Genomic DNA, 27126 nt, shown 5'->3' with positions numbered 1-27126 from the left:
GCATTGCCTTGTCATCCCCTACAGATGGAAGACCCTGCTCCTTTGTACACATTCGAGACTCTGTGGTCTGGTCCAGGCCTCCCTTCCTCCCAGCCCCCACCTGTTGTTTGCAATCTCTGGCCTCCATCCCGAACCATTGACAGGATTCTTTTTCTTTTTTTTTAAGATTCCATTTATTTATTTATTTATTTATTTATTTATTTATTTATTTGAGAGAGAGAGCAAGGGAGGTCACAGAGGGAGAGAGAGAAGCAGACTCCCCACTGAGCTGTGAGCCCAACGTGGGACTCGATCCCAGGACCCCAGGATCATGACCTGAGGCAAAGGGAGATGCTTAACCAACTGAGCCACCCCGCTGCCCTCTTTTTTTTTTTTTTTTAAGGTTTCATTTATTTATTCATCAGAGAGAGAGCGAGGCAGAGACACAGGCAGAGAAAGAAGCAGGCTCCATGCAGGGAGCCCAATGTGGGACTCCATCCCAGGGATCACACCCTGAGCTGAAGGCAGATGCTCAACCGCTTAGCCACCCAGGTGACCCAACATGATTCTCTTTCTGTCTTCACTCTGCACATGTTCCTCCATGCCTTTGCCCTCCTCACTGCTCCCATTTTCTGGAATACCTTTGATTCTTGTTTCTACCTTTCCCCCCATATTCCACCCATTTTTTTAAGGTCCAGTTATTAAAATGCTGCTTTCATTGAGGACTCCTGGACCAAACCCTCGTTGCTTGCTATCTGAACCACATGACAGCTTCCTAGGGTCGGTCCTTCCTATCTCCAGCCCTTCTTCAACCCACCTCTCAAACCACCGTTGAACTATCTGTATCTAACACGACTCTGTATACATCAGAACCACCTTCCCTGCCCCTCCATGCTGTGCTGCTCCATGTTTAACAACCAGCTCTGGATAGACAGGCACCTGTTTCAGCAAACAGCATCTGTCAGTTTCCATGGTATAAATATTCCCATCACGGCCAGTTCCAAGCTACCAGTAAGACGGTATTGAACGTGCAGTTAGGAAGAGATATGCACAACTGGTTCTTTTTTTTTTAACTTTATTGATTTATTCATGCAAGACACACACAGAGAGGCAGAGACATAGAGTATGTTTTGAGCAGAATTGCACCCTTTGTACCTCCCCCACCTCCTCCTTTTTGTTTTAAAGATTTTATTTGGGCAGCCCGGGTGGCTCAGCGGTTTGGCGCTGCCTTCAGCCCAGGGTATGATCCTGGAGAACCGGGATCGAATCCCACATCGGGCTCCCTGCATGGAGCCTGCTTCTCCCTCTGCCTCTCTCTCTCTCTGTGTATCTCTCATGAGTAAATAAATAAAATATTTTTTAAAAAGATATACAAGCTACCTCCACCACACCATTGGCTCCCATTCAAAATTTCGCTGGTGTTCCTTAAAGTTCTCTTCATACTACCATTGCAACTCTTCTGCATATCTAAAATTATTTCCTTTTTTTTTTAATTTTTTAAATTTATTTATGATAGTCACAGAGAGAGAAAGAGAGAGAGGCAGAGACATAGGCAGAGGGAGAAGCAGGCTCCATGCACCGGGAGCCTGATGTGGGATTCGATCCCGGGTCTCCAGGATCGCGCCCTGGGCCAAAGGCAGGCGCCAAACCGCTGTGCCACCCAGGGATCCCCTATTTCCTTTTTTTAAGATTTATTTATTTATGATAGACATAAAGAGAGAGAGAGATTGGCAGAGACACAGGAGGAGGAAGAAGCAGGCCCCACGCCGGGAGCCCAACACAGGACTCCATCCCAGGACTCCAGGATCGCACCTTGGGCCAAAGGCAGGTGCCAAACCACTGAGCCACCCAGGGATCCCTCTAAAATTATTTCAAAATAGAAGGTTTAGAAAGTCTACCAGAGTAGATATAAACTCATCTGGCAAACTTTTTTTAGCAGAACATGGGTGCCCTCCAAACGAGTACCCTCTGAGAAAGAAAGGAGAAAATACTTAATGAGATGGGTTGACAGGGCAGCATCCAAAGTCACTGAAAATCTACAGAAGGGTCGCTGGAGAGTTCTTCCAAATGTCTGAATTTTAATCTTGGTGAACGGGTGTAACCACAAAAGGTGGGAAAGAAATGTGGATAGTCATCAACATGGGATCTGACTGATTGTATTCGAAGCAGTTCTCAAGAAAGAAATTTCCACGTGAACTAAAGGGGGATGCTCAGTAAAATGTAAATGAATAAATAAAAGCCAGAGAGGTTCTCCAATAATTTTCAGGGGAGTCCTGATCCAGGATTACGACTCTTCCACAATTCTTTTTTCTTTCTTTCTTTCTTTCTTTCTTTCTTTCTTTCTTTCTTTCTTTCTTTCTTTCTTTCTTTCTTTCTTTTAAGATTTATTTATTTGAGAGAGGAGAGAGAGAGAGAGAGAGAGAGTTGGCGGAACAGAGGGAGAGGAAGAGGATATCAAGCAGACTTCCCACGGAGCTCAGAGCCCAATGCAAGGCTGGATCTCATGACCCTGAGATCATGAGCCTGAGCCAAAATCAAGAGTCGGATGCTTTACCTACTGAGCCACCCAGGTGCCTCTATAGGATTCTTTTTGAAAGAGAGATAGACTGGCCTCTTTCACACTGAAGACGAATGCAGTGTGTTCTTCGAGCTGGATGGTACTAGTCATGAAGTACATGCAGTTAATTCCCTTGCCTGATTTCAAGATTCCTTGACTAGATTTTCTTTTTTCTTTTTTTTTAATTTTTTAAAATTTATTTATGATAGTCACACACACAGAGAGAGAGAGGCAAAGACATAGGCAGAGGGAGAAGCAGGCTCCATGCACCGGGAGCCCGACATGGGATTTGATCCTGGGTCTCCAGGATTGTGCCCTGGGCCAAAAGCAGGCGCCAAACCGCTGCGCTACCCAGGGATCCCGATTTTCTTTTTTCCACTTATATTTTCTTTTTTTTTTTTTTTTTCTTTTTTTTTTTTTTTAAAGATTTTATTTATTTATTCATGATAGTCACACAGAGAGAGACAGAGAGGCAGAGACACAGGCAGAGGGAGAAGCAGGCTCCATGCACCGGGAGCCCGATGTGGGATTCGATCCCGGGTCTCCAGGATCACGCCCCGGGCCAAAGGCAGGCGCCAAACCGCTGCGCCACCCAGGGATCCCTCCACTTATATTTTCTTATAGAAAAGGAAGGAGAGATGGACCGGCCAAAATAGACATTCTGTTGCCCTTTGCCATTTCAGTTCATTTATAGATAAATTGATATCACCATTTTTTGGGGGGGAGGGTTGATCTATTGTGAGTCTGGTTAGCTTGAGCCAGGTGTACCTTTATGCAACAATACATTGATATTTACAGCATACCAAATATTTGCCAGGCACAATTCTAGGGGCTGGCAACACAGTAATGAACAAAACAGACAGGTTCCCAACCTCACAGAGATTATATTGTAATGGAGCAGGCCAGACATTAGTAAAGCCATTACCCAAATAAATGGGTATCAACAGTATGTGATAGATGCTATGATGTTTGCTATGAGAACATATAACGTGAGAAGCTGACTCAGCTTGGCAGGTCAGGAAAAGTTTCCCTCAAGAAGTAACTTGAGTAGGGACGCCTGGGTGGCTTAGTGGTTGAGCATCTGCCTTCAGTTCAGGGAGTGACCCTGGGGTCCTGGGATCGAGTCCCATATTGGGTTGCCCGCAGGGAGCCTGCTTCTCCCTCTGCCTGTGTCTCTGCCTCTCTATGTCTCTCATGAATAAATAAATTAAAAAAAAAAAAACTTCACTGGCAACCAAAAAAGTTAGGGCTTCCAGAGCTGAGGACTCTGCCCTGGATTGTCCCCACTGGATTGTCACCAAAATACACGCCATGCTCCACTGGTTCTCCCAGATACCAACTACTTCAACGCTCTGTAATATCGTACAGTATTTTGCTTTCTTTCTCTGAGTGTGTATAACTCAGACTTCTAGCAAGATTATTTGTGCCTTTTTTAGTTTGAATGGAAGTTCTTAGGGGTTATCCTCACTCAGTGTCCTTGTCATATCATGGAGCTTGTGCCTTACATCAGCTGGGACACTTCGCCAATGTCTCAGGGTAATGAACCGACTAAGACTGTCGCATATGCACGAGAGGTACCGCCATACAAAGATGACAGTATTTTTTAAGGACCAGCTTTATTGAGATATAATTCACATAATGTACAATTCAATTATTGAAAGTGTACAATTCAGTGCTTTTGATATCTGAAGAATTCGACTGTTGCTCAGAACATTTTCATCACCCCAAAAGTCATCATCTGCCCCTTTACTGGTACTCATCAGCAGCCACTCTCCATCTCTCTCTAACCTCTCAATACTAGGAACTACTAATCTGTTTCCATGGATTCCCCTATTCTGTAAATTGGCCATTAAATGTAAATGGAATTATATACTATGTGGTCTTTTGTGACTTTCATGTAGCAGAATATTTTTTGTTGCTGAATAATATTTCGTTGTATGGATAGACCAAATTTTATTTATCCTTTCATCAGTTGGTGGACATTTGTGTAGTTTCCACTTTGGGGCTATTATGAATAATGCTGTTTTGAACATTCCTCTATGAGGTTGGTTGTTTTGTTTTGAAAATTGAGGTGAAATTCACATAACATAAAACTAACCACTTTTACATGAACAATTCAGTGCCATTTAATGCATTCACAATGTTGGGCAACCACCATATTTAATTCCTAAACATTTCATCACTCTAAAATAAAACCCTGTGCCCATTAACCGCAGTACCCATTCCCCTCACCCACTCTAGTACCTGGCAACCACCCATCTACTTTCTGCTTCTGTGGATTTACCTAATCTGGATTTTTATTTTTTTTATTTTTATTTTTTTTTTTAGATTTTATTTGACAGAGAGAGCGCACACAAGCAGGGGGAGTAGCAGTAGAGAGGGAGAAGCAGGCTCCCCGCTGAGCAGGAAACCGGGTTAAGGGGCTGGATCCCAGGACCCTGAGATCATGACCAGAGCTGAGGGCAGATGTCTAACCAGCTGAGCTACACAGGAGTCCCCCTAATCTGGATATTTCATATCATTCGAATCATAGGATATGTGACCTTTATGTCTGGCTTCTTTCCCTTAGAGATTTTTAAAGTTCATCCAGTCACAGCATGTACCTTCACTCCTTTTTTGTGATCTGATGATATTCCATTACATATATATGCACCGCACTTTATCTGTTCATGTTGATGGATATTTGGGTTGTTTCCACCTTGTGGCTACTGTAAGTAGCGCTGCTGTAAATACTCCCCTGCAAGGATTTGAGTACCTGTTTTTCACGATGGGGGGGTAGGAGTGGCATATACACCTAGGGGTGCAACTGTTGGGTTATAGGGACAATGCATCTGCAAGAAGAGCAGGTTTGGGACTTTATGAACAATGCGCCCAGACAGTTGGGGGTTTTCCGTTTTTTTAAGGAAAAAGTAGAAGCTCCAGACAGAGGGGTGGAGGGACCTTGGAATGACAGAACATGCCACACAACTTTTATTACTCCAGGCTCGTGCCTGCAGTTCACGCCCAGCTCGTCCCGGGATTCTTCAGATCCGGCCTGTCTGGTCTCCACTGCGGTGCTCCGCCCCGGGCTTACGGGCACCAGCCGGGCAGCAAACCTGGGAGCCGGAGGGAGGCCACCACCAAGTGTCCGGGAAGCAGCAGCCTCCCCCTCGACGAGGAGGGCCGAGGACATTCGTGGCGGTCCCCGGCCGAGACTCCGAGAGCGCGCCCCTCGTCTCCAGAGTGCCTTAAAAAGGACGCTCACGGATGCCTGTTTTGGGGGGCCGGGCGCGGACCGGAGGGGGAAGGAGGAGAAGGAGGGAGCGCTAGCGTCCCCGGAGCCGCGGGCAGGGAGCAGGCCGACCCAGGGCTCCCACAAGATGGTGGCCGCCACGCGGCCGCTCTAGCTCGCCGCCGAACTCTATGGCCGGCCGGGCGGCCCGCGCAGCGCGCTGAAGCTAAGAGGGGCGGTCACCCGACCATACTGGCGCGCTAGAAGTGCGAACGGAAAGAGCCCCGTCGCGCATGTGTGGAGACGCAGCGGGGGGATGGGCTTGGGGACCAGGGGCCCACCCCACAGTGCAAGTTTTCTCAAACGTGTGAGTCGTTCAAGTCCAGTTAAAGCCGAGGTGGGGCGTTCCTCAGACGCATGCGTCCTAGCCGGGACCAGCCATACAGTGGCGTGGTCTTTTCAACGCCCGGCGTACAGGCGACGTCTGAGGTGGAAGGGGCGGGCAGGATCCCCAGCACGCATGCGCTTTGAGGCCGAGGCGTTTCCTCCAGAGGGTGTGGAGCGCAGGGCTCTTCATTGCGCAGGCGCGAGTACTGTCCGGTAGGGCTAGTGGTCTATCACGGGAAGAGAAAAAGAGGTTGAAGGGCTTAAAAAACCGGGTGCGCCTGCGCACTGCCTACCGGTGGGAAGAACTCCGGGTTTGTGAGGGGCGGGGTCACGTATACGCGTCATTGGATGGGTAGGTGGGAGGGAGGGTGGAGCTCGGGGAGGATCTGTGCGCTTGCGCAGTGCGGGGGTGGAGGGCGGAGGGGATAGATAGCACGCTTGCGCGGCTGTCATAGGGCTGCTTGGTTGGTCAGTGGGGAGTCGGCGCCTGCGTACTAAGACCCGTGTGCAGCAGCGGCGGCGGCGGTAGAGGCGGCGGCGGCGGCGGCAGCGGGCTCGGAGGCAGCGGTTGGGCTCGCGGCGAGCGGACGGGGTCGAGTCAGTGCGTTCGCGCGAGGTGAGAGCGGGCAGGGCGCGCGTGCGCGGAACCCCGGCGTGGGCCTGGGAGTGGAGATGGAACTGCGCGAGGGTCGGGGAGGGGGCAGAGGGGAGCGGCGGCCGCCGCGGCGGGTTCGGTCCCCGAGCCGCGCGAGGTGCGGAGAGGCGCGGGTGCGCGCCCCGGTTGGCGCGCGGGGTGACGGTTGGGGCCGGCCGGGTGACGTTGGAGCGACGCAGGGCGGGGGACGGCGCGCCGCAAGGCCGCCACGCGGGAGAGGCCGCCGGGCGGCCACGCCGGGGCGAGGGCCGGGGGCCAGATTGGCCCGCCGGGGCAAAGGAACCTGGGCCGTTGAAAACCGGGTGCCGCGCGGCCACGTGAGGTGGGGGAGGGGGCTATTCGGTGAGAGGGCATGTTGGGGGGGGTGGCGGCCGGCCGCAGGGGGGGGGAGGGGAGGCGGCGTGGCTCGGGCCAGGCGCGGCCTTTGAGGAGGGGGTGGCGGCGGCACCGGAAGTGTCCCCTACCGGAGGCTGCCCTCGGGGTCGGAGGCCGCATGGCTGAACGTGGACGGGGGCCGCATGGCAGCGCGGGGACCCCTCCCCCCCAGATCCCGGCCACCGGAAGCCCCGGGAGGCCACATGGTGGGCGGGAGCGGGCAACCCCCGTCGCGGGGAGAGGTGGTCCTCGCGGGGTCCCAAAGGGGCTTGGAATTTCGGGGAGGGGGAAGAAGCCTGGTCACCGCGGAGAGCCCGCTGCGGGCATATGTGAGGGCTCCCCCGCCCCATGGGCCCCCGGAGCTCTCTTCCCGACTCTGATGTGAAGTGAGGCGGCCCGTCAGGTATAAGTTGCTCTCTCCCGTGCCCGGTGCTGGAGAAATGGGGGACCGAGGGCAATTGGACGGCAGCCCAACTCTGCGGGTCGTACCGACAGCGCCTCCAGGCCCGGGCACCGCAGCTCCCCGCCGTGCGGGGTCGGGAGCCCTCGCTCCGCCAGCCCAGCAGATCTCGGGCTCTCCGCGAGCACCGGCCTTTTGCTTTCATTTTATTGTCATTCACCACTCCCCGCTCCTCCACTTCACACTGAGGGTACAGGCCCGGCCTGAAAAGCCGACAGGACCGGTGCATCCTGGGAAAAGTGGGAGGGCCCTCGAGGAGAGGCTGGGCTCCTGGGTTCCCTTTGGGAAACGAGATGGAGGTGCTTGGCCGGGGGAGAAGTTAGAAAACAACTTGACTTTCTCTCCCTTAGCCGCGTCTGCAAATACGTGCTGGAGAGGCGGGAATCCCCCAAAGAGGCCTTGTGGTTTCCTGTCCCAGTGACTGGCTCATGTGTGGATGGGGTGGGGGGTGTAACAGAGACGGGTGGGGCCCCGTCCTTTGGTCTCCACCCTCCTCTCCCCCCTCCACGGTAACTCCGCCCTTTTGCTGGCTCATGGCTGCTCACCTAATTATAGCCCTGCTTGTGTGTGGGGAAGAGGGGTGGTTGGTTTCAGTGGCAAGGAGCACCTGAGTCTCCCAGGAATCAGGCCTCTGCCCATCTTTGAGGTTGCAGGTCCTACTCCCCGGAGCCTTCCTTCCTCAAGCACCCCCCTTTAGCTTTCATGTGTGCTGGGGGTTCAGCTTCTGTCCCCCACCAGCTCCCGCCACACACCAGATCCTGAGTGTTTGTGGTCCTGATCAGTACCTAACCTGGGTGCTTGGTTTTAGGTCGGTGATGGAAGAAAGGGCTGGGGGGAAGGGAGTGTTTCAGAGAGGAGTGGGGTATATTGAGAACTCTGTTGACCTCCATCCATCCTGACTCACTGGTGTTCTCTTTCTGACTACAGTTGGAATCGAAGCCTCTTAAAATGGCAGATGATTTGGACTTCGAGACAGGAGATGCAGGGGCCTCAGCCACCTTCCCAATGCAGTGCTCAGCATTACGTAAGAACGGCTTCGTGGTGCTTAAAGGCCGGCCATGTAAGATCGTGGAGATGTCTACCTCCAAGACTGGCAAGCACGGCCATGCCAAGGTTAGAACTTGACCTCTCCCGTCTTGCCTTCCCTGTACCGCCTGGGCCCCTGGGTCTCCTGGCAGCGAGGTGTCCCCAGCCCCCTCCCTTCCTTTAGGCTTGGTCACCCCACCCCACCCGGTGTGAGCCCTTAACTTCTCTGGTGCTCTGTTCAGCTGCTCCGTCCTTTCTCCTGGCTCTCACTTTCTCTCTCTTCTCGAGTCTTAGCTGCTGGGGTTTCTCCAGGCCACATCCCGAAGGCAGCCTTCCCTGGAGGGCGCTAGCAGACCTCTGAGCTTCCGAATCACCTTGCTGCCCCACAGTCCGTGCCAGCTTTCCCCTTGGATCTGTGCGGCGTCAGGCTGCGTCTCTACCTGCCCCTCCCCTTGGCTCCCTGAGCCGCTCCCTCGCTTTCTTGGACTCTTAACATTCTTGCTAGTGCTTTCCAGGTCAGTTAAGGTTTTTCTCACCTCAAACTTGACCTGGTTCATCCTTGTTGAATATCTTACGGTTCTGTTCCCTAGTTGGTTTGTCTTGTTGGCTCATCTAGGTATTTGTCTGCGTTCTTTCCTATTGCATAGTCCTCCCTGAAGTCCTCCTCTTCTCAGCTCTTTTCCTCTCATTCCTTTTTGTTTGCCCAAGTTCTGCACCCTTCCTGTGGGTGTCCAGACACTCTGAAACCTCTTACTGGCCGCCTCCCGCTCCCCAGACTCACTGGTCAGTGTTCCCATGGCTCGGGGTAACTGGCCACTGCAAGCCTGCACCACTGTTGCCCTTGTCGGTCACCCTAGCCTCAGTGGGACTCTTCTGCCCTTGCTAGATGCCAGAGGCTTCCATGATTCTTCCTTGAGTCGATTGGTTCAGCTCCACCTCCCCTGATTCTGCCCAAACCACCTAGTTTGACTTCCCTCACTGCTTATGGGCACCTTGAGGCTTTTGTCTTTCATCCTAGAGTTTGGTTGGGTGTCTCTTTCGTGTGATGTATATGTATAGGTCCACCTGGTTGGTATTGACATCTTTACTGGCAAGAAATATGAAGATATCTGCCCGTCAACTCATAATATGGATGTCCCCAACATCAAGAGGAATGACTTCCAGGTACAGAGGCGGGTTAGCCTTTTAGTGGGGGTGGTGGTGGGGGAGGGGGCACAGGCTGACCAGAAGAGCTTGTGCTGAAAGAAGTAGAGAGATGGCGAGGAGTTTGGTGTGGTCAGTTGGCCGCTCTTTTGTCCCCTACACCCCTGGGCCCACCCTCAGCTCCCTTCTCTCTGCCCCCAGCTGATCGGCATCCAGGATGGGTATCTATCACTGCTCCAGGACAGTGGGGAGGTGCGAGAGGACCTTCGTCTGCCTGAGGGAGATCTCGGCAAGGAGATCGAGCAGAAGTATGACTGTGGAGAAGAGATCCTGGTACATACCCTCTTGCCCCCAATGCACAGCCCTACTCCATGTCCCTGCCTCTGGCTCACTTCTGACTCTGCCCTTTGTGCCCTCAGATCACGGTGCTGTCCGCCATGACAGAGGAGGCAGCTGTTGCAATCAAGGCCATGGCAAAATAACTGGCTCCCAGGTGACTGACTGACACGCCCCCATCCCCATCAGAACCCTGTTTTAGCCCCTGACAGTTCCTGGCTGGCTTCTGGCTGCGGCGTGGGCCTCACCCTGTCCTGATGGCATCTTCTGGTCTCACTGATCTCTCTCCTCCCCAGGGTGGCGGTGGTGGCAGCAGCGATCCTCAGCCTGCAGAGGCCCCCTCCCCCAGCCTGGCCCAGCTCTGGCCCAGCTCTGGCCCGGCGCTTGGCTGGACTCCTCCTACACAATTTATTTGACGTTTTATTTTGGTTTCCCCCACACCCCCTCAATCTGTCGGGGAGCCCCTGCCCTTCATCCTGCTCTCTCGGCCAGGAGTGAGTGGTCCATGGCCTTGGTGAAGCTGCCCTCCTCTTCTCCCCTCGCACTACAGCCCTGGTCGGGGAGAAGGGGTGGGTGCTGCTTGTGGTTTAGTGGTTTTTTTTTTTTTTTTTGGTTTTTTTTTTTTTTTTTTTTTAATTCAGTCTGGAATCAGAAAGCTGTGGATTCTGGCGATTGGTCCTTGTGCCCTCCCCCTCGTCCCTGCTCTGGTCCTTGTTCCCCATGGCCCTGTACCCCAGCACCACCCCACAGACTGGGGACCAGCCCCCTCCCCTGCCTAAGTCTCTCCTTTATCTGGGGAGGGAAGAGGAGGAGAGGGGAGGGGACCTGCCCCCTCCTCAGGCATCTGGGAGGGCCCTGCCCCCATGGGCTTTACCCTTTCCTGTGGGCTCTCTCCCCGACACATTTGTTAAAATCAAAACCTGAATAAAACTACAAGTTTAATATGAAGGCCCCAACTCAGTTGCTTCTTTGAATTAAATGGGTATTTGCTGACTAGAAAGTCAACTTAGAAATTACATATAAACAACTATGCCAAAGAGTTCCCTCTTACCCACCCACCCAGCTTCACCTGTTAGTTGCCTGTCACTCCTCACCCTCCACACAGCCCTGGCCCAGCCCGGGAGGGAGGTGATGCACACAGCAGCAGAGGGGCAGAGGCAGGTAAATTTTATTAGACTGGGACACCAAGTTCCCTCACCCATGTCAGGGGCTGGGGCTGAGGCTGAAGATAAAATCTGATGATCACTTGTGGTAGAATCGTGGATTCTGGCTGTGCTGGATGAAGGGGAGACGAGGGCCAGGCTGGCTGGTGGCTGCGAAGCCCGACTGGTGGCAGAAGTGGGGGGACTTCGTTGGTGTGTACCCTGCCCCTCAATCTACACCCGAACTCCCAGCCATCCCCACCCCAGGAGGAAATGGGAGAGGAGGGGTGGGCGCCGCCTCTCCTACACAGTCTGGTTTTCCCCCTGGAAGGGTAGGGCCCCAGCCGGGTCCGACCCCTGGCCTTACCTTTCCTGCTGGCTGCATCTGCACCGGGAGCTGAGGAGAGGCGAGGAGCCCAGGGGCTGGATGCAGAGCCTGTGGGTGCATGGGGCGCAGGGAGGACTACGGAGAAGAGAGTCAGGGTCCGAGGCGGCCTGGGGCACCCCTGGGCCCAGCACTGCCCCTGCCCTGCCCAGGCTCTGTACTCACAGAGTCTGAGAAGCTGGTCTGCTGGTTAGCGTGCTCCATCTGCTTCTGTAAGGACAGGGCACCGCCAGGCTGGAGGAAGCCTACAAAGGGAAGGATGGGTGTGTGGAACGCGGAGGCGGGGAGGACGCTCAGCCCTGGGGCCCTGGCGGGGGCATCCTCACCTGTCTGGGTGGGCTGAAAGTGGCCGTGCACCGTGTAGGGCTGTGGCTGCGGCTGCGACAGGTACTGCACTGCTGGGAACGCCGAAGGTGCTGAGGGAGGCAGGAGGCACAGCCTGTCGAGCCTCCTTCGGGCCTGCCTGGGACCAGCGGCCTCTGGGTCTTGGAGGAAGCGCCCCCCTCCCTCCCCACGGCTCACCTCTGAGCTGCTGACTGGGGCTATAGGCCGGCTGCGTGGGTCCGTAGTGAGGCGGGGGCTGCGCGGTCCCATAGGCACTGCCGGGGCTGCCTTGGAACTGGCCATGCTCCGGGGTCCCGGGGAAGGCAGCTGCAGAGCCCACATAGTGTCGCGTCTGAGGAAGGAAGAGGAGCGCTGGCTGCTGCTGGAAACTCCTCCAAAGCAGAACCCCAAGCGCCTTGTATGTGCCCCATTTTCCACCATTTGGTCAAGTGCTGGACAACATTGGTGACTTGAATACTTGTTTAATGCGGGTGCCCGTGTCTGCATGGAAATGGCGGGCTACACACCCAATGCTACTCCTTACTGTAAGCACTTGGGGTCCGAACATCTGTTTGGCCCTGTCAGCCGCCATGAGGGTGCCTGGGCGGTTGTGTCCTCCAGGGCTCCCTAGACAGGGAGACGGGCTTCATGAGGCTGCAGTGGGGTGGCTGCAACCCCCGGGAGGGTGCATTCTAACAAGCGGGTTCTTCATTCCTCACCCTGCATGCTGAGGAGGTGAGTCCCAGTGTGGACGGTCAGGCTCTGCTGGTACGCAGCTGAAGTCAAAGTGGTCAGGTCACTGCAGTGAAAGGCAGGCAGGTCAAAACCAAGAATGAAGACAAGTGCCCCCTCTTTTGCCATCAGACACCCATCTGGTGTTACCCATCCCAGTTACTGTCTCAATTTTATTTTTAGCTCTCCAATCCCACCTCTGCTCCTTTCGCCTCCGTTTCTCTTCTTCATGTAAAACTTTCTTGAGCTGCAGGAAGAGCTGGTGCTTCTCTTCCTGAAGGGCCAACAGCTTCTCCTGCAACTTCAGGATCTGAGAAGGCAGGGGAGAGGAGCTGACGGCAGGAGAGCCAAAGGAGGAAAAAGCTGGGACAGAGCAGGGGGCTGCTTACTTGTTCCTTGGTCTCCTCTAGTGACATTCTCTCCTCCATCTCCTTTTTCTTCCTCCTCTCTTGCTCTTCCTTCATCTTCTGTTCCATCATCTTGTCTACCTCTTCTTCCTCTGGAGAAAGAACCAGGTGCAATGGGAAGAACGCAGGGTGGTTAAAACACTAGGACGTTAGAGATGGAGAAGCGGGGAAACCTGCCGGTGTCAGTGCTCCCTCTGCTCCTCTCCTCCCAGGGGACTGGGAGGGAGGGTATGTCAGGTGCTCTCCAAGGTCCTTCCCGGCCCGAGTCTTCTGGAGCCCGGACCCGGCCTGCAGCTCCCTCCACCAGTGGCGGGCCGTCCCACCCTCCTCCCGCGCGGCCGCGGCGCGGCGCTGTGCCCATGGTGCGGGGCTTGGGGGTCCTCCCCCTCGGCCGGGCTCACCCTGCCGCTTGCGCTCCCGCTCCATCATGATGTGCCGGTGCAACGCCCGGGCCATGGCGTTGGAAAGCTTGGGGCGCTCCAGGAGCGCGGGCATGGTGCCACGGGGGACGCTCGGGCCGTGGGCGCCCGGCTCTGTCACGGACTGCCAGACCTCGGGCCGGGCCTGCCGAGAAGCGGGCGCTTAGGAGGGTCGCGCCCGCGGGCCGAGGCGGAAGCCCGCCTGCCGCCGCCGCCCCGGTCACGTGCCCGGCGCCCACCCTCCGCCGCCCGGCCGGTCCCGCGTGCTCCGGGTGCCCCTGTGCTCCGCGTGCGCCGGCGGGCTGGGGTCTCCGGCCTCGGCGCCGCCCGCCCCTCCCTACCCGCCTTCGCTGCGCTTTCTCCGCGGCTCCTGTGCGCCTCGGCCGCGCGTCACATCCGGCTGCCGGGCCGAGTCCTTCCGGAGCCGGGGCGGCCGGCGGCCTCGCGGGACGGGCGCAGGGAAGGGCGGAAGCGGCTGCGACGGGTGCCGCGGGGGGCCAAACTCCGTCGGCGCGCCGGGCGCCCCCAGCTGGGCAGCCCTGGGGCTCGTCGGGGGGCGGTGCGAGAGGGGGATGAATGAGAAAGAGGCCGAGGCGCGCGCTCTGGGACAGCGTTTATTGGCTCCTTGGAAACCCGCGTCCGTAACAACTGTACAGAGGCCCACCTTCCCCGCGCCCGCCCCCACTCCGCCCGGCGGCCCGGGGAGGCTCCTCGGGATTCACAGTAACAGGAACGAAAACGGAAATAAATTAAGTGATCCGGGGGAGGGAGTCCAGGGAGTCGTGTTCCCCGAGTCAGTGCATGAGGGGAGACTGCCGGCCCCGAGTGGGAGGCGTGGGCCCTGCACGCGGAGATGCGTTCCTGCTCCAGAGATGCGTCGGGCTCTGGGGGCTCCGGGGGCTCGGGGAACACCCGCCGCGGCGGGGAATGCTAAGCCAGGGCCGGGGGGGCCCCACTGTGCTTGTCGTCCAGAGGCCAGCCCTCACTCCACCCGCACCAACAGGGCATAGAGGAGTGTGGCCCCCTTCTCCTTGGTTACCCACTCGAGTTCTGCGGGGCTGAAGTGAGGGTCGGGAGGTTCTCGGAGGGTGGCCGAAGGGGGTCCGGGGGTGTAGGAGCCCGGGCGCACGCACACCTGGAACGCCACCTGGGCCTGGTGCGTTCGCTGGGACTTGGGATCCCGGAATCTGCAGGGCAAGAAGGCGGCCAGCCGTGAGGCCTCCAGGCTCCTCCCTCGGCTGCCTGCGGGGGGGGGGGGGGGGGGGGGGGGGGGGGGTGTCACTCCCACCTCCCAGAGAGGGGTGGCTTGGCTCTGGCCGCACCCCTGCTTGTTGGGGTCTCTCCAAGGCGCTCCCTGGCTTCCCTCTGCAGGCCTCTGCCCAAACCTAACCTTCGTCGCCATGTCTACCCTGACTACTGTGTGCCTGTACCTGTGCAAAGCACACCTGGGACCCACTACGTCCCACTCTACTTTTATTTCCACAGTACTAGTCACCTTCAACAGTAAATGTGCTAGAGTGAGACAAGACCCAAGTGTCACAGCGGGGACACCAATGGGAAGCCATGGAGACCCCAGTCCCAGCCCCCATGTACTCACTGCACTTTGGACGCTAGGGTCTCGGCCCCAGCATACTGGAGGGAGGGGGACAGCAAGACGGAAGGGGGCTGCTCCTCCCGGGGTGGGGCGCAGTTCTCGCCAGGCTCCTCAAACCCCACCCCAGGCTTGCCTTTCAAGGGCCGGCAGCTCAGGATGGAGGCGGTGCCTGCGGGGAGAGCCAGTCAGGATGGAGGCGGTGCCTGCAGGGAGAGCCTCCTGGCCCAGGCCTGGCTTGCCCCTTCTCTGCCCCTGCCCCCGGACCTGCTCCCAGCTCTCCTCGGTCTAGCACCCTCCGGATGGCTGCCACGTTGCTCCCGTGATATGCCATGTGCCACTTCTTAGTCATCGTTCCAGCTTCCAGGCGGGGATTCACCCTAGGGTGTAGACCGGGCAGACTGGACAAAGATCCTCCCCTCGACCAGTAAAGGTTCTGTGGCTTCTTCCACGCACCCTCTTGGGAGCCTCCTTCGTCAAGGAAGAAAGAGCACGAAAGCAGACGCATGACCCTGCCCTGCGTGTACCTGAGATTGAACCTGCACCAGCCGAAGGGCAGCGCGTATTCCCGGGGGGGCTCCCCACGGCGCCTGTGGGCCTCGTCACCTCGAAGCTTCCGGCAAGACTCACAGTAGCACAGGCTCCGCTTGGGTGGAGGCATGAAATAGTCCTCTGTGAAAAAGTGAGGAGCAGTGTGGGCGCTACAGCTCCCGCCCTGGGCCTCCAGCACACAGACCCCTTCCTGCTGGTTCCCGGGGCTCTGAGCACAGCCCAGCAATGGTCCAAGGGGTGAGGCAGGCTCTGGATGACCGGGCACTCACCCAGACACTCACCAGGAAGCAACAGCAGTTCTTGGAAGCGGGAGCAGAGGGCGTGGTACTCGCAGCTCTTGAGAGGGCTGGCAGCTGGCAGGGGGCCCCAGCACACACTTTCCTTGATACCTGACAGGACAGAGGGGGGCACGGGTCACGGGAGTTGGGGCGACGGGGTGGGACAGGGCTGGGGAGAGGCCCGGCCCTGTGGGCTGGCTCACCATCCACCATGTCCGCTTTCTCCATGTCCCCTTGGGTTCCAGCACTCTTCCCACTGGCTGCCCCTGGTTCAGGACTCACGATTGTCACCTGCCGGAGAGAGTGTGATGAGTGTGACTGAGCCCCCAGGGCCTGCTAACTGGCTCCCAGATCACAGACTGCCCCACCCCAGGCCCTTGTTGCCGCTCACCTGCTCACACTGCCCATAGAGGTCCACAAGCGCATGGCAGGGCTGGGGGACATCTGATACCGCCACCCCCTGGTCCATCCCATTGACGTGGAGATGCAGGCCCCCAGAGCTGTCTAGCCGCAGCCCCAGGATGGTGCCTTCAGGACACGTGTCCAGATTTGGCCCAAATTTCTCACAAATCTAGGAAGAGAGACTTACTGTCTTCCCAAAGATCAGACTCCCACCGGCAGCAGCCAAGGCTGCCCACTGCCCACTGTAGTCCATATAGCCCTTCACCTACTTGGGACTGCCAATGCAAGGGCTTTGACACCATGCTCGCCCTCTGCCCAGGCTCCACCCCATCTCTCAAATACCTACAGTCTGCTTCCCTTTGTCCTCCCCTACAACATTCTCAATGGCAAGGATGCAGAAAGACACAGGACGCCCCAGAGTTCCGATGATGATGCTCCCGCTCTTGCTCCCCCAACCCCATAGTCTTTCCCTACAGTGCACCTTTATACCTGTGGCCTCACCACCACGGCTGGAGGCCCCACTTCAACCTGTGGGCCAGCCCTGCCCAACGCTGAGTCCTGGCCCTCTCTCCTCCCCCTGCTCCCTACCCACCTTGAGACCATTGTGGAAGATGCCCCGGCCCCGCAGCAGCCAGGCTGCCCGTTTGAGGGCGCAGGCAGAAGCAGGGAAGTTGAGCCTCTCAGGCGGGCAGGTGATGACTCCCAGGACCAGGGAAGATGTCCACTGCCGGTTCAGGAAGTCTATCCGCACCTGGAAGGGAAAGGCGGCCACTCCGGGATCATGGCCCTCTGGGAAGAGGCTCCCCACCCCAGCCAGGGACAGAGGCTGGCACCTCCCGGGGGGGAGCCCTGCAATGTCCCCCCTGCTGAGGCAGGGAGGGACTGCAAACAGCGGGTTCATTTATTTCCTTCCTGTAGCAGGAAGGCCTGCTCCACTGGAAAGCCCTCTCTGCACCCACACGTAGTACCAAGTGTCTTTCTTGGGACCCCGCCAGCCCATCCCCACTGCTTCCCTCACCAGCTACCAGGTGGGCCTTCCACACAGTCCACGTACAAACCCCACCACGGGGTATGAACGAATCACAGCCCATGAAGCTCATCCAAGGGGGCTGCCTCTACCTTGCCCTCAAATGGAAAGGTTTTCTCCAGGAGGGTTGGCCCTGGGTCACCCCACACAGGAAGAGCTGCAGCAGGTTAAGGAGCAAATGCCCACCTGGACTAGGAGCTGGGGCACCAGGGGCTGGTTGATGACAACGATGCCCTGGTTGTAGCTGGCTACGCGTGTGGCCGTACGGTTCCCGTTGGACAAAAGGATATTCTTCCCATGGTTCTCCAGGAACTCCAGTGACGTCGACATCATGGCCACTTGACTCTGACCCTGGCATGGAGCAGAGATGGGCTGCTGGGGTTGTCCATGCGAGGCCCAGCTGCCTCGCCCCACCCTCCGCCCGGCGTTGACACAGAGCTTGCGTCTACGCCTCTGCGACCTGGGGCAGGATCAGAGAACCCCGGAACACCCCGGTGTCCGACGGCCCACTGAGTGGCCATCCACATGCCCTGTGTGCCCCACACAGCCTCTCACTCTCAAGCTGTGCTCCTCCCCATCGTCATCTTCCTCGGCCTCGCTGCCCGTGTCCGAGCTGGGAGATGGAGGCTGGGTGCCCTCGGGCTCCTCCAGCCTTGTGGAGCTGACCACAGACACACTCCGTACCGGCCCGTAGAGATCCAGCACGGCCCACACATTCTGGGGGCAGGAGGTAGATGCAGGAGTTAGACACCCGCAGGGGGCCTCCAGCCTGCACCCCCAAACCCAAGAAACGTCTCAGACCCACCTTGGCAATGCCGGTAGCTGCGGGCCCCATGTCCTCTCCATCCACCAGGATGTGCATCGTGTCATCTGCGCCCCGACGAATGCCCACGCGGCTCCCCACCTAGGATCGAGGTGACACAAGCACAGATGCTCAGCCCCCCACCCCCTCACCCATGTGCCCACCTCCACCCCGTCCCTGGAGCCAACAGTGTCACCCCCAGCCTCTCCAGGCTCCGGCCGTAGTTCATCCTCTGGAGCTGCCCGTCACGCCTCACTTCACAGCTGGACACCATCCAGGTGGTCTTTGTCCGGAGCTCCGGGAGGGAGGGAGGCAGCCCTGGGCCCCCACCTGCGCCAGGCCCCATCTCCCCGGGCGCTAGTGTGGTCAGCCCCAGCCGGAGGGAGCCCGCCCACTTCTCATCCAGTTCCTCTACTTTCACCTGAGGGGGTAAAAGAGAGGGAGAGAGAGCACAGCAGCCGGCACTAGCAGGAGCAGGAGCAGGAGGACAGGAAGCAGCCTGGCCCTGCCACAAGGGCCCCCCCCGCGCACCTCAAATACTTCCTCCGTCTTGAGTTCCTTGGTGCTGAAGACCAGGCCATGCGCATAGCCCACCGCACGTACCGCCCTTGTGCCATCCTCCTCCAGGGCCACATTCTTGCCGCAAGTACTGTGGAATCGGTGAGCCACGCCAGCCGCTGCGGAGAAAGGAAGGGGCAGGACTGGGGTCAAGGCTTTCAGGTGAACTGTGAAGCTGCCATTCAGGCCCCGACTGCCATTGCCGTGCGACCTCCGACCCTGGTCACCACAGCCAGCCCCAATCCCCAAGCACATGAGCAGCTTCCAGCATCCTGGCCCAACTCCAGCCTCTTCCTGATGGCTTCCTACCCCAGCTTATTCCTTCCCCTGGGTCTGTAGCTGAGGGGGCTGCCCTGTCCTTGAGCAGCTCCCCGTCCGCTGTCGCCGCATCCCTCCAGCCCCCGGCTTGCAAGCATAGCCCACCCGCCCTCCCCACGCGCTGAACCTGGGGAGTGCAAAGGGAAGGATTTCTCGGTGGCGGTGTTGCTGGTTGCCAAGCTGTTGTCCATGGGGCCGGTGGCATTGGTGATGGACACTTGGACACACTGGCCGTAAAGATCCACTACTGCGTACACCTCTGGATGGAGAAGGAGGGGATCAGAAGCCCGAGAGCCCGGGCCGAGCTGGCATGAGGGTGGCGGGCCAAAAGGCACTGAGCAGTCACCTTTACCCGGAGGCAAGCCTGAGCAGGCGGCGCCTTGGTCCTGGCCGTTGATGAAGTAGTGCAGGTCACCCTTGGCTGTTCGCATCATGCCGATGCGTGCACCCGTGCCCAGGGCGTCCAGGTCACACCCGTAGTTGTTGCGCATCGTGTTCCCGTCTTGCATGATGGCCGTGCCACTGGAGAGAGGACAGAAGGACCGCTGAGCCTCCCGCCTCTTCCCCACACAGGCCTCTGAGCAGTCTCTGATCGTCAGAACCTTCCAGTGCCTTGCATCAGGATCTTCATCTGGGGTCTGAGACCCAATCCTGTCTCCCATACCTCTGGGGACCACCCACAGAGAAAAGCGGGAGCTGCCATAAGAGGAGAAAAGGTGGGCCACCGTGGGGTGCGTGGTGACATGGGAGCACTTCCCAGAATGGAAAGAAAAGAGCGACCCGATCCCTTGGACCTGTCGTTGTCCAGGGCCACCGAAGGCCCCAAAGCTGGCTTCCCTCATCCTCACTAGCTCCACCTGACCCTGCCAGGCTGGCTGTCCCCACAGGCAGCCTAACCTCAGCATCCATGTGTCGTAGTCAATGTCTGTCATGGTGTTGGGGAATTCGAGGTCTTCCGGCCGAATGGCAGTCACTCCTAGGAGGTAGCAGCAGGGGGTCAGAACCAAGGCTCCAGCAACGGGCAGCCAGCACCACCCCCAGCACACACAGTCTGTCACACACGTGCATGCACGCATGCAGAAATGCACAGGTGCCCCTTACCAGCCTCAATGGAGCCTGACCAGCGGTCCACCATCTTCTGAATAACGATTTCAAACAGCTCTCCGTCCCGCAGGGCCCTGCCAGAGACAGCGGCAATCAGGCCCCAGTTGGGTGGCCAAGGCTGGGCGGCGGGAGGCTGGGGCCGTGACAGCGCCAACACTGACCGGTTGGAGATGACGATGGCGTCATTGAACTCGCTGCGGCAGTTGTGCCGGAGTGCGGTGCGGCCCCCGTTGGTGATGACTGCATTACTGCCGTGCAGCTGGTGGAAGCGCAGGTCAGAGCCCCCGGCCCCTGATGATGGGGAGCTGGGAGACACCTGGTTGTTCCCTTCAGAGAGGGGCTCAGGGGCCGGGGGCACCTCTGTGAGAGTGGTCATCACCCGTTAGGCTTCCAGTGGTCTCCGAGGCCCCCCAGCCACCCCCCAGCTCCTACCAGGCCTGGGCGGTAGCCATCCCAGGCCACCCCAGCACCCCCCAGCTCCTACCCATCCCAGCCCTCACCCACGTCATCCACAATGGTAGCTTGGGCTGCCTGGCCATAGAGGTCCACAACAGCGTAGACGCCAGGGGGCACATTCCAGGCCGCAGGGCCCTGGGTCATCCCGTTGACGAAGAAGTGCAGGGTCCCGTCCTCCCGCCGCACCACGCCCACAGTGTCCCCTGCCTTGGAAGAAGGGGGGCTGGAGTGAGGAGTCAGGCAGAGTTCCCGCCTGGGCTAGTCCTATAGCAGCCCCGATGGGCCTGCCCCCCATCACCAGGCCTGGGCGGCACACCTGCTCCCCCACCTTGAGGCGGTCCAGATTGTGCCCATACTCGTCCAAAATGGTCGTTCCATTGTGCATCACCCCATTCCCGGTCATCATCCAGGTCCCTAGGAGAACGAGGAAACACAGAGCACATAAGTGAGCCCCGGGCCCCCTGCCCTTCACAGCCCCCCCGGCACTCCTCGCCCCCGTGGCAGGCCGCCACAGCAAAACAAGAACAAGCCAGCTCCGTGGGGGCTGTGGGGGCAGCTTCCCCCTTAGGACCTGATCCTGGCCCCGCCCTCCTTGGGAGCTCACCAGAGCGCAAGTTGGTCATGGTGGAGGGCAACTGGAGGTAGGCAGGGTTGTGGGTGGTGACACCAATCTCAATGGAGCCAGCCCACTTGTCCACCATCTTGTCGATGCGCACCTGAAACACCTCTCCGTCCCGCAGGGCTCTGCTACTCAGCACCACGCCATGGTTGAAGTCATCTGTGGCACTGAGGGCACAGCGAATGGGTAACTGAGCACACCAAAGCTTAGCCCGCCAGTGCCCACCTCACACCTGTGGTGCTGAGCCACGTGGCTGAACTTCACTCTCCAGGAGGCACCCCCCCATACTATCAAGAACTCCCCAGGTCAGAAGCCACCCCCCCCCCACGCCTGCCTCCTGCTTCTCCACCCCTCCTCCGATCCTGTTAGAGTCCCTGCAGCAGGCTTCTCCCCACACCATGGGCCATACTGGGGCCTCAGGGCAGTGCGTCCCTCGTGGGTGATAGCTGCCTTCTGCCCGCAGTTAGGGTGGAAGAGCAGGCGCTCGGGCTCTGCCTGGGTGGCAGGAGTGGCGCGACGCAGGGCGCCCTCGGGGGACAGTGCCCGCAGGATGGCATTGTTTCGACGCAGCCGGTCGCTGTGGTTGTTATTGTGGACGATGGTCACCTTCACAGCCATCCCGTACAAGTCCACCACGCCGTACACCACTGGGGGTGTCAGTGGGGTAGCCACGCCTGCCGGGGAGAAGGCAGAGAGGGAAGGAATATGGGGAGACCAGCATCAGGGAGACACAGGACGGTGAGGTACAGACCCCTGCCCAACACCGAAAGCCCTAGCCCAATGGCCTGCCTCAGGTATCTCCTTACCCTGATCAATGCCATTGATAAAGAAGTGCAGGGCTGAGTTGGACTTCCTTGTGAGACCAATGTGGTCGCCCTCCTAGTCAGAGCAGAAAAACAAAGATCTGGAATCCGCCTCCAATCAGGCTCTGGCCCAGGCCGCAGGGGAACAGCCCCAAAGGCACCTGAGTCTTGAGCCCCTGAACCCTCCCTCACAGCAAGTCTGGCACAGGGTGAAGCCACCTCATACACAGCACCTTAGCCACCTCTCCAAGCAATTCATGAGCTCATCTCAGGCGTGGAGAAGAAAAGAAAAAAAGAAACCCATACCAAACATAGTGAGCAAGCTTCTTGACTGTAGTCATGACCCCACACGACCCCTCAGAAAAAAAGAAAACCTCTGGCTCTGAAATCTGAGTGCCTAACTACCAGGCAACCGTGCCTTCTCAGAAGGAACCTCTCGGAGAAAGATCAGAAGCCTTGTTCCAGGTCACAGCGGAGACTGGGGTGCCCGGGCAGGGGTGCTGGGTAACAAGGCTGCCCCAGAGCGCGGCCCAGACTGCACGCCCACCCCTTACCTGCAGCTCATCCAGGCTGAATTCACAGTACTCCCGGCGGGTGCCCTTGCCATTGGTCAGGATCCCACAGCCGCTCATCATGATGGTGCCTGTGGGAAGGCAGACGCCCGGCATCAGGCCAGGCCTTCCTTCACCATGGGAAGGTGTCCCCGCCCCGCCAGGGCTGGTACCTGACTGTAAATTGGTCATGGTGGCAGGGTACTCCAGGTTGTTGGGGTTGTGGGTGGTGACACCAATCTCAATGGAGCCCGACCACTTGTCTACGAGCTTGTCAATGCGGATCTTGGGGGGAGCGACAGCAGGAGGGAGAGGAGGGCATGTCAATGTGGAGAGAGGACCCTCGGCCCCACCCTTCCAATGTCAGGGATCGAGCCCCATTTTTGGTTCCCAGAGGGTGAGGTACCAGCCAGGGCCCAGGACCTCACACACCTCAAACATCTCATTGTCCCGGAGAGGGCGGTTGGTCATGACAACCCCGTTGTTGAATTCGTCCAGGGGCCGGCGGCGCTCAGCTGTCTTATTGTTGTTGCTGAGTTTGATGAGAGTCCCACACTTCTCGTGAAAGAGCAGGGCGTCGTTGGAGGTGAGGATGGGCGAGGTGGCAGCCCCGCCAGACCCCAGTCCTTCCCCTGCCGGTGGGGAGCTCAGGTTCACATTTAGGAGCCCCCCGTTGTAGGCAGAAAGGATGGCGTTGCCCACCACCTCAGAGAGCTCCATGCTGGCAAAGTCTAGGCGGCAGGACGGGGGAGGGAAGCCGGAATGAGGCTCTACACGTTCAGGCCCTCCACTCTCCCCCTAATCCTCTCCTGAGGGCCCCCTCCCCTCACCTTCCGCCTCACTTCCCATTCCCCTTCCCAAAGCCTCCAGGGTGCCCTCACCATTATGCGACTCAAGGCTGTTAGGAAACGTCTCCGGCCGGGGCTGCGCTGGGGACACCATGAAGGCTGGGGACCAGGCGGGGTGGGAGGGGAATGAGGGTCCAGCCCCTGCTGCGGGGCCCACAACCAGGACACCCCTCCTGTAGCCCCTGCTTCCCCTTCAGCAGACTGGGGTCTGAGTGGCCCTACCCGAACCCAGACTCCATGGTCACTAGTCACCCATGCCTTCTGCCACTCCCCCTGCCCCGCCTCTTCCCCTCGGCCCTGGCTGGGTTCTCACCTTCATCCCCAGAGGTCGCCTGTTCAGTCAAGGTGCAATCTTCAGGGGGCGCAGAGGGCTCGAGGGGAGGTGTGGGGATGGGAGCAGGGGGGCTGAAACCTGGCTCGGGGGGCAGCACGGTGATCTGGGTGCACTTGCCGTAAAGGTCCACCACGGCCCAGACCCGGGCGGGGAGGCCCGTGGCGGCAACACCACAGTCCCGCCCATTCACCCAGAGCCGCAGCTCCCCAGCAACTGTGCGCTCCACGCCCACACGGTCCCCTTCACCAAGCTGGTCCAGGTCCTGACCATACTCCTCCAGCACAGAGCGTCCATCCCTCAACACCGAGCAGCCTGACACTACCCATGAGCCCCCCTTCAGCCCTGTGGCGCTGCTTGGGAAGTCCAGAACACTGGGGTCTAGGGCCGTCACCCCAATCTCAATGGAGCCACTCCAGGAGTTGACCTGTGATAAGGGTGGTGGACAGAGGCTCAGGATGGGCTACCGTGGGTCCCCAACCACTAGGAAACCACGTTTCACAAACCACGTGTCCCCCTCTCTCCACACCCCTAACAGCTAACTGGCTTTTCTCTATTGAGACCCAAGACACGACTCTAGAGAGGTGGTCCTGTGAGCAATCATCTGGACTGTCTCAGGGACTGCTGGGCCCGCTGTACCCCAGCAACTCTGCCCCCACTCTGGGATCTGTCCCCAACACCACCATGCCCTGGCTGCAGCCCCCCTGGCTTCCAGAATCCAAGTTCCCGGCTCTCCATGCCCATCCTCCTAGCTCCTGTCTACCACCCTCCTCCCCCCTCCCAATTCCCCCCACCCCCGACCTCATTTTCTCCAGGGCTCCTGCTCCACTCAGATTCCCTCTCTTCCCAAGTTCCATCTGTGTGCACCTGGCCTCTTCTCCGAGGGGCACACAAGCAGGCACACCTCCCCTCGGCCCCCCTGAGGGTCTCTCCTCACCCACCTCTTCGCCCCAGCTGATCCTCCAACGGCCGGTCCTTCCCCGGCTTCTCTCCTGCGCTCCTACCACATCCCCAACATCCCTCCATCTTTTCACCTCCCCAGAAACCATCCCGGGAGATCTGGACCCTAACCACCCCTGGGGTGGCAGCGTCTCGTGTCCGTTCCCTGCTCCGGGGTCTCGAGCAATCTCAAGCTCTCGCCGTCCCTCTCCCCTTCCCCGCCCGCCGCCTGCTGCCGCGACGGTGTGTCGGTTCGCTCTCGGCAGCCGGCGGCGGAGGCCAGCCCGGCCGTCCCGCCCCGCGTCTCCCGCTCGCCCCCTCCCGCCTCCCTCCCGCGGGCCCCGCTCCGCACCTTGCGGTCGATGCGGACGGTGAAGACGCGTCCATCGCGCAAGGGCTCCCGGCTCAACACCAGCCCGTGGTTAAACTCCTGGCCCGGCTGCTGCCGCCGCGCGGTACGCCCGCAGGCCGACAGGCTCACCAGGCGCCCGGTGCGGGGGTGCAACTCCCCGCCGGACCCCGGCCCTGCGCCGCTCCCGCCGGGGCCCCCACCCCCGCCAGGCCCCGGCCCGGGGCCACCCCCGGAGCCCCCGCTCCCACCCGACCCCGCCGCCATCGCCGCTGACACCGGGGCCGCGCGACAGCCGCGCTTGGCGGCACCGTGGCAACCGCGACGCACAGACACCCAGAGGGAACGGGATTCCGCGCTGGGGCCGGGTATGCTTTACGGCACTGCCGGGCGAGGAAGCATCCCGGGCTAGGGAACTAGTAACCCACCACGGTGGGAACGGAGGACGACGGGGTCGGGCAGGCTTGCTTTACGGCACGGCGGGGTGACGGCGAGGCTCTCAAAGGCGTGTGGGCTAGGACAGGGAGCTTTTGCGACAGAAGAGGAAACGACAGCCGCAGGCCCCTTTACGACGCAGGGGGTCCGCCCCACCTTCAGCTTGGCAACAGCGGCGCCGACGACCCCGCCCTCGCCGAGGTACGCGGCCCCTCTAGGAAGCCGCTTTACGGCGGGCGGAGGGGGTGTGTTCCCCTCGCGCCACAGCCTTCGCAGTGGGTGAGCAGCGGCCTTAGGACCTGGGGAAGGGAGCCGGGCGCTTTATAAATGAACACCTCGGCGCCGCGCGGCTACGTCTTTGCGACACTGTCGCAACCTCGTCGCTTTGTATCACACCTCTCGTGAGGAGCACAGCAGGCCAACTTTGGGGAGGGGGCCGGCGGAGGCTAAAGGGGTTGGCAGTACTTCCAGATAAGCCCACCGTGAACTCCCATCCAGCCAGACCCTTAAATCTTAAAGCCACGGATAAACAGTCCAGTGAAACCTTGGCAGGTGGTTTCCAGCAACGGCGCTGAGGAATTGACCCCCGCCCCCCCAAAAAGACCCCCGAGCTAGGAACAAGCCCCCAGCCCAACTCTGCGAGCTCGCGCTGAGGCTGAAAGGCTGTGACGTCACAATCAAGGCTTTTCGCCCGTAACCGGGACCCCCGATTGTGATTGGATAATTCGGATGAAGGCGGTGATGGGGAAGAAGGGCGGGAACAAATCCCAGAGACAAAGAAGGCCTTTGGGTGGGACAGAGAGGGGCAACCAGAGGGCAACCCCCCAGCCCGAGGGCCCTACTTAGAGTCTGGAACCCCGGATCGCGGCCCCGGAGAGCGGAGCGGAAGTGGACCCGGGCCTCTGCCAGAGCGTCCCCCGCCCGGCGCGGTGGGGGCGGGGCCTCGGGGCGGGGTTAGGTGGGGGCGGGGCAGCTGAGAGGGGCCCCCGGGAGGGGCCATGGAGAAGCCGGAGGCTGTGGGGGCCGCTGGCGGCCTCGGTGGGGAGTCTCCGGGAGGGGCGAGCAGGGGGGGCGCTAGGAGGCGTCGGAGGAGTCGAGGCAGATGCCGGGCCGCCCTCCGGTGCTGCCTTGTTTCACGGTTCTGAGCTCCCCCTGCACTCTGGAGGGATCGTAACTCGCAGTCCTAGAGTTAGCCGGCCCTCGGCGAGGGTAGCAGTCCCCGGTTCCGGGCCCAGCCAGCACCCTGGGGAGGTTGCGGGCCTGAGCGCCGGGTCCTGCCCAAACCCTGACGGATTCAATGCCCCCTTCCCTGGAACCAGTGTATCCGGGACCTGCGGCCTCGGGTCTGGGGGCTCTGGGGTGTACAACTCGGGATGCAGTCCGCCGCGCTCCGGGTCAACTTGCTCGCACTCCCACAAACCTGGTGAGGGCCGACCCCGGAGCATCCTGAAAAACAGCAGCTCCATCTTGATGCAGAAGTGCCTCCATGCGGACAAGTAAGGAGCCCCGCTCAGGGGGCAGCGGCGCGGAGCCCGGAGGGCTGGGTTCCCGACACTGGAGGGGGCGGAGCTAGGGGAGAGGGTGGTGTCCTAAGAACTAGGAAGGAGAGCGGCTGAGGGCTGTGA

The 27126-nt window shown here is 59.2% G+C and overlaps 3 protein-coding genes across 17 annotated transcripts; 1 reads left to right on the top strand and 2 right to left on the bottom strand.

The window, feature by feature from the left end:
* The first annotated feature begins 6323 nt into the window (after window positions 1–6323).
* Window positions 6324–11077, top strand: EIF5A (eukaryotic translation initiation factor 5A). 5 transcript variants are annotated; one of them, XM_077892915.1, is made up of 6 exons: window positions 6324–6347; window positions 8552–8737; window positions 9710–9814; window positions 9995–10126; window positions 10213–10286; window positions 10426–11077. In XM_077892915.1, the coding sequence occupies exons 2-5, from the start codon at window positions 8573–8575 to the stop codon at window positions 10273–10275; spliced, it is 465 nt and encodes a 154-aa protein (XP_077749041.1). In that variant the 5' UTR covers window positions 6324–6347; window positions 8552–8572; the 3' UTR covers window positions 10276–10286; window positions 10426–11077. The 5 variants fall into 5 exon arrangements, with proteins under 5 accessions (XP_077749041.1, XP_077749036.1, XP_077749038.1 ...); XM_077892910.1 differs by lacking the exon at window positions 6324–6347 and adding an exon at window positions 6590–6750; XM_077892912.1 differs by lacking the exon at window positions 6324–6347 and adding an exon at window positions 6958–7111.
* Window positions 11078–11279: 202 nt separating this feature from the next.
* GPS2 (G protein pathway suppressor 2) lies at window positions 11280–14014 on the bottom strand. Of its 2 annotated transcripts, none has more exons than XM_077892898.1 (11): window positions 13880–14014; window positions 13521–13683; window positions 13102–13211; window positions 12910–13022; window positions 12700–12779; window positions 12525–12607; window positions 12179–12332; window positions 11983–12072; window positions 11822–11901; window positions 11639–11734; window positions 11280–11455 (listed from the first exon to the last, which is right to left on the bottom strand). In XM_077892898.1, the coding sequence occupies exons 2-11, from the start codon at window positions 13612–13614 to the stop codon at window positions 11372–11374; spliced, it is 984 nt and encodes a 327-aa protein (XP_077749024.1). In that variant the 5' UTR covers window positions 13615–13683; window positions 13880–14014; the 3' UTR covers window positions 11280–11371. The 2 variants fall into 2 exon arrangements, with proteins under 2 accessions (XP_077749024.1, XP_077749025.1); XM_077892899.1 differs by having other exon boundaries at window positions 11983–12051.
* A 124-nt stretch (window positions 14015–14138) lies between these two features.
* NEURL4 (neuralized E3 ubiquitin protein ligase 4) lies at window positions 14139–25672 on the bottom strand. Of its 10 annotated transcripts, none has more exons than XM_077892882.1 (29): window positions 25070–25672; window positions 23761–24205; window positions 23481–23546; window positions 23032–23330; window positions 22773–22884; window positions 22603–22691; window positions 22052–22124; window positions 21580–21919; window positions 21231–21412; window positions 20943–21040; window positions 20671–20833; window positions 20332–20530; window positions 20168–20244; window positions 19964–20042; window positions 19419–19588; window positions 19194–19325; window positions 18722–18867; window positions 18387–18611; window positions 18194–18292; window positions 17944–18105; window positions 17575–17739; window positions 16954–17112; window positions 16351–16530; window positions 16163–16250; window positions 15963–16070; window positions 15736–15801; window positions 15397–15600; window positions 15136–15301; window positions 14139–14725 (listed from the first exon to the last, which is right to left on the bottom strand). In XM_077892882.1, the coding sequence occupies exons 1-29, from the start codon at window positions 25331–25333 to the stop codon at window positions 14521–14523; spliced, it is 4761 nt and encodes a 1586-aa protein (XP_077749008.1). In that variant the 5' UTR covers window positions 25334–25672; the 3' UTR covers window positions 14139–14520. The 10 variants fall into 10 exon arrangements, with proteins under 10 accessions (XP_077749008.1, XP_077749006.1, XP_077749010.1 ...); XM_077892880.1 differs by having other exon boundaries at window positions 19413–19588; window positions 25070–25671; XM_077892884.1 differs by having other exon boundaries at window positions 19413–19588; window positions 20955–21040; window positions 25070–25669.
* Between the last annotated feature and the right edge of the window lie 1454 nt (window positions 25673–27126).

This window comes from Canis aureus, chromosome 3, assembly GCF_053574225.1.
Source record: "Canis aureus isolate CA01 chromosome 3, VMU_Caureus_v.1.0, whole genome shotgun sequence".
Classification (NCBI taxonomy): Eukaryota; Metazoa; Chordata; class Mammalia; order Carnivora; family Canidae; genus Canis; species Canis aureus.
This window is presented reverse-complemented; position numbering and strand designations above follow the sequence as displayed.

Excerpts from the sequence above, each read along its gene's own strand:
- EIF5A (XM_077892915.1), top strand. The coding sequence starts at position 8,573 with ATGGCAGATGATTTGGACTTCGAGACAGGAGATGCAGGGGCCTCAGCC. Across the intron at positions 8,738-9,709 it reads GCAAGCACGGCCATGCCAAG|GTCCACCTGGTTGGTATTGA; the intron begins GTTAGAACTTGA and ends GTATATGTATAG. Across the intron at positions 10,127-10,212 it reads ACTGTGGAGAAGAGATCCTG|ATCACGGTGCTGTCCGCCAT; the intron begins GTACATACCCTC and ends TTGTGCCCTCAG.
- GPS2 (XM_077892898.1), bottom strand. The coding sequence starts at position 13,614 with ATGCCCGCGCTCCTGGAGCGCCCCAAGCTTTCCAACGCCATGGCCCGG. Across the intron at positions 13,023-13,101 it reads TAGAGGAGACCAAGGAACAA|ATCCTGAAGTTGCAGGAGAA; the intron begins GTAAGCAGCCCC and ends CTGCCTTCTCAG. Across the intron at positions 11,735-11,821 it reads AGACCAGCTTCTCAGACTCT|TCCTCCCTGCGCCCCATGCA; the intron begins GTGAGTACAGAG and ends TCTTCTCCGTAG.
- NEURL4 (XM_077892880.1), bottom strand. The coding sequence starts at position 25,333 with ATGGCGGCGGGGTCGGGTGGGAGCGGGGGCTCCGGGGGTGGCCCCGGG. Across the intron at positions 20,834-20,942 it reads GCCTCAAGGTGGGGGAGCAG|GCAGGGGACACTGTGGGCGT; the intron begins GTGTGCCGCCCA and ends CCTTCTTCCAAG. Across the intron at positions 19,326-19,412 it reads AGGCTTGCCTCCGGGTAAAG|AGGTGTACGCAGTAGTGGAT; the intron begins GTGACTGCTCAG and ends TTCTCCATCCAG.